At 42.4% G+C, this 1,959-nt stretch overlaps 1 protein-coding gene across 1 annotated transcript in view; it reads left to right on the top strand.

Annotated features, from left to right (window-relative positions):
* Positions 1 to 1,641, top strand: part of cftr (CF transmembrane conductance regulator) — a 39,176-nt gene extending 37,535 nt beyond the window's left edge. The window contains exons 23-24 of the mRNA XM_013915420.1: positions 70 to 175; positions 570 to 1,641. Coding sequence (XP_013770874.1) covers positions 70 to 175; positions 570 to 785 — 322 coding nt within the window. The 3' untranslated portion in view covers positions 786 to 1,641. The remainder of the gene's footprint in view (positions 1 to 69; positions 176 to 569) is intronic.
* The last annotated feature ends 318 nt before the right edge of the window (positions 1,642 to 1,959 follow it).

The following is a 1,959-nucleotide window of genomic DNA, read 5'->3' as shown; positions in this document are numbered from 1 at the left end:
TGTGTGTGTGTGTGTGTGTGTGTGTGTGTGTGTGTGTGTGTGTGTGTGTGTGTGTGTGTGTGTGAACAGAACACTGAAGGTCCTGAGGAAGACACTGAAACAGGCGTTTTCAGGCTGCACCGTCATCATGTCAGAACACAGGGTGGATCCACTGACGGACTGTCAGTCATTCCTGGTAAGTTCTGGTCTAAGTTTATTTCTGAGTTGCTCTCATACGTTTGTCGAAGTTTATGAAACTCGAGTAGAGCACTGTAAGATCATCTATCAACACTCCCTCATGCTGCGGGTCTCGAAAGTGCTGGGTTGTTTGCAATGCTAACAAATCGTGTTGCCTTAATGGGAAGGTCAAAACTTCCTTACAGGGGACAAGAATTATTATCTGCAGAATAATAACCCTGCACATAAACTACTTTTTCCATACGTGAGTTTTCAAAATAAAACAAATATATATAAATGCGGCAATTTGTTTTTACATTTCTGGTGAGTTGGCATATTTTACAGGAAAAAAAGAACATTTTGATGAACAACAAAATGAAGCTGCCTCTCCTTCCTCTCTCCCTCCTGTTCAGATGATTGAAGGCAGCTCCATGAAAACATACGACTCCATTCAGAAGCTCATGAATGAGAAGAGTCACCTCAAACAGGCCATGAGCACAGCCGATCGGCTCCGCCTCTTCCCAACGCTTCACCGCCTTAACTCCAACAAGAGGCCGACGCCACAGACCGCCAAGATCTCCTCACTGCCAGAGGAAGCAGAAGATGAAGTCCATGACACGAGACTCTAACTGGCCAGCTGCAAACACACATGCGCATACACACCTGCAGGGACAAACAAACAGCTGTTTGAAGACCAATGATTTGGGGTTAATTTCTGAAGCAAGATTGACGAGGCCGTAATGACAGAATCTGAATCAGTTTGGACAACTCAGGCATATTATTTTACCCACTCTTAGGAGAATAGTGAAATGTGTCTTACAGAAATTGAAGCCACATTTTTCATAGCCAAACATAGCTGCTGAGATCCACTTCACTGTCACAAAGTAAAACCAGGATTATGAAGCTTTGCACACATAAAAAAAAAAAAGCTATGTCCTAAATTACTTAAACAGTCCAGCTACCTACTATTTTATTAACCTTTTACCAAAGGTGTGACTGGAGCCGATCCCAACATAGGGCAAAAGGCAGGATAAGCAATAATAAGTAAGTAAAGTTTATTACAGAGAGCTTTTCACAAAGAAGCAGTCACAAAGTGCTGTATCACAAAGCAGAGTAAAACCTGCCACTCTGGACAAGTTATTACTCCATCACAAGGCTAACACAGAGACAGTGAACCACACGCTCACATCTAAAACCAGTAAAGCCATGAGCTAACCTAACACTAATGTCTTTGGACTGTGGGAAAGAACTGGAAGATGCTGAGGAACCCAAAGAACATGCTCAACACAAAAAGAGAAGCCAGCAAGGAGGTGAGGTGATGTGTTAACCACTGTACCACTGTGTCGCTCCCACCTCAGAATAGGCATGTTTAAAAGTTGCCTGAACATGACTGAGTGTGCACAGTGCAAAATATGAAGGATGAGAGTACAGATGCAAAACGTCTAATTGCAGGTGTCTCAAACATTAGAATAACACAAATGCAAGTTTAGGAGTATTATTTTTTTGTTTGTTTTTTTTAAAGAAAATGTGTGCAATGGTGAATTCTGCCACAAAATTAAAGGAAAATCAGTGTGTGTGTGTGTGTGTACGTGCGTGCGTGCGTGTGTGAATGAAAGGCTTCACAAGCACACTGCATGGAAGATAAAGAAGAGTATGGAAAGGGACCAGCTAAATAGAGGAAGAATCGTATGACTTACAAAGAGCTGACATGTAAACAAAGCACATCATAGCATGCACCAGAGTCCGGGTTCAGTCTGACTAAGTGGACACTGTTATTTAGCTCATTAAAGAGCTCCGGCAGGT

This window comes from Pundamilia nyererei, unplaced genomic scaffold (assembly GCF_000239375.1).
Source record: "Pundamilia nyererei isolate P.nyererei 1_Seehausen unplaced genomic scaffold, PunNye1.0 scaffold00301, whole genome shotgun sequence".
NCBI lineage: Eukaryota > Metazoa > Chordata > Actinopteri > Cichliformes > Cichlidae > Pundamilia > Pundamilia nyererei.
The sequence above is the reverse complement of the archived record's forward strand: the minus strand, read 5'-3'. Positions and strand labels throughout refer to the sequence as shown.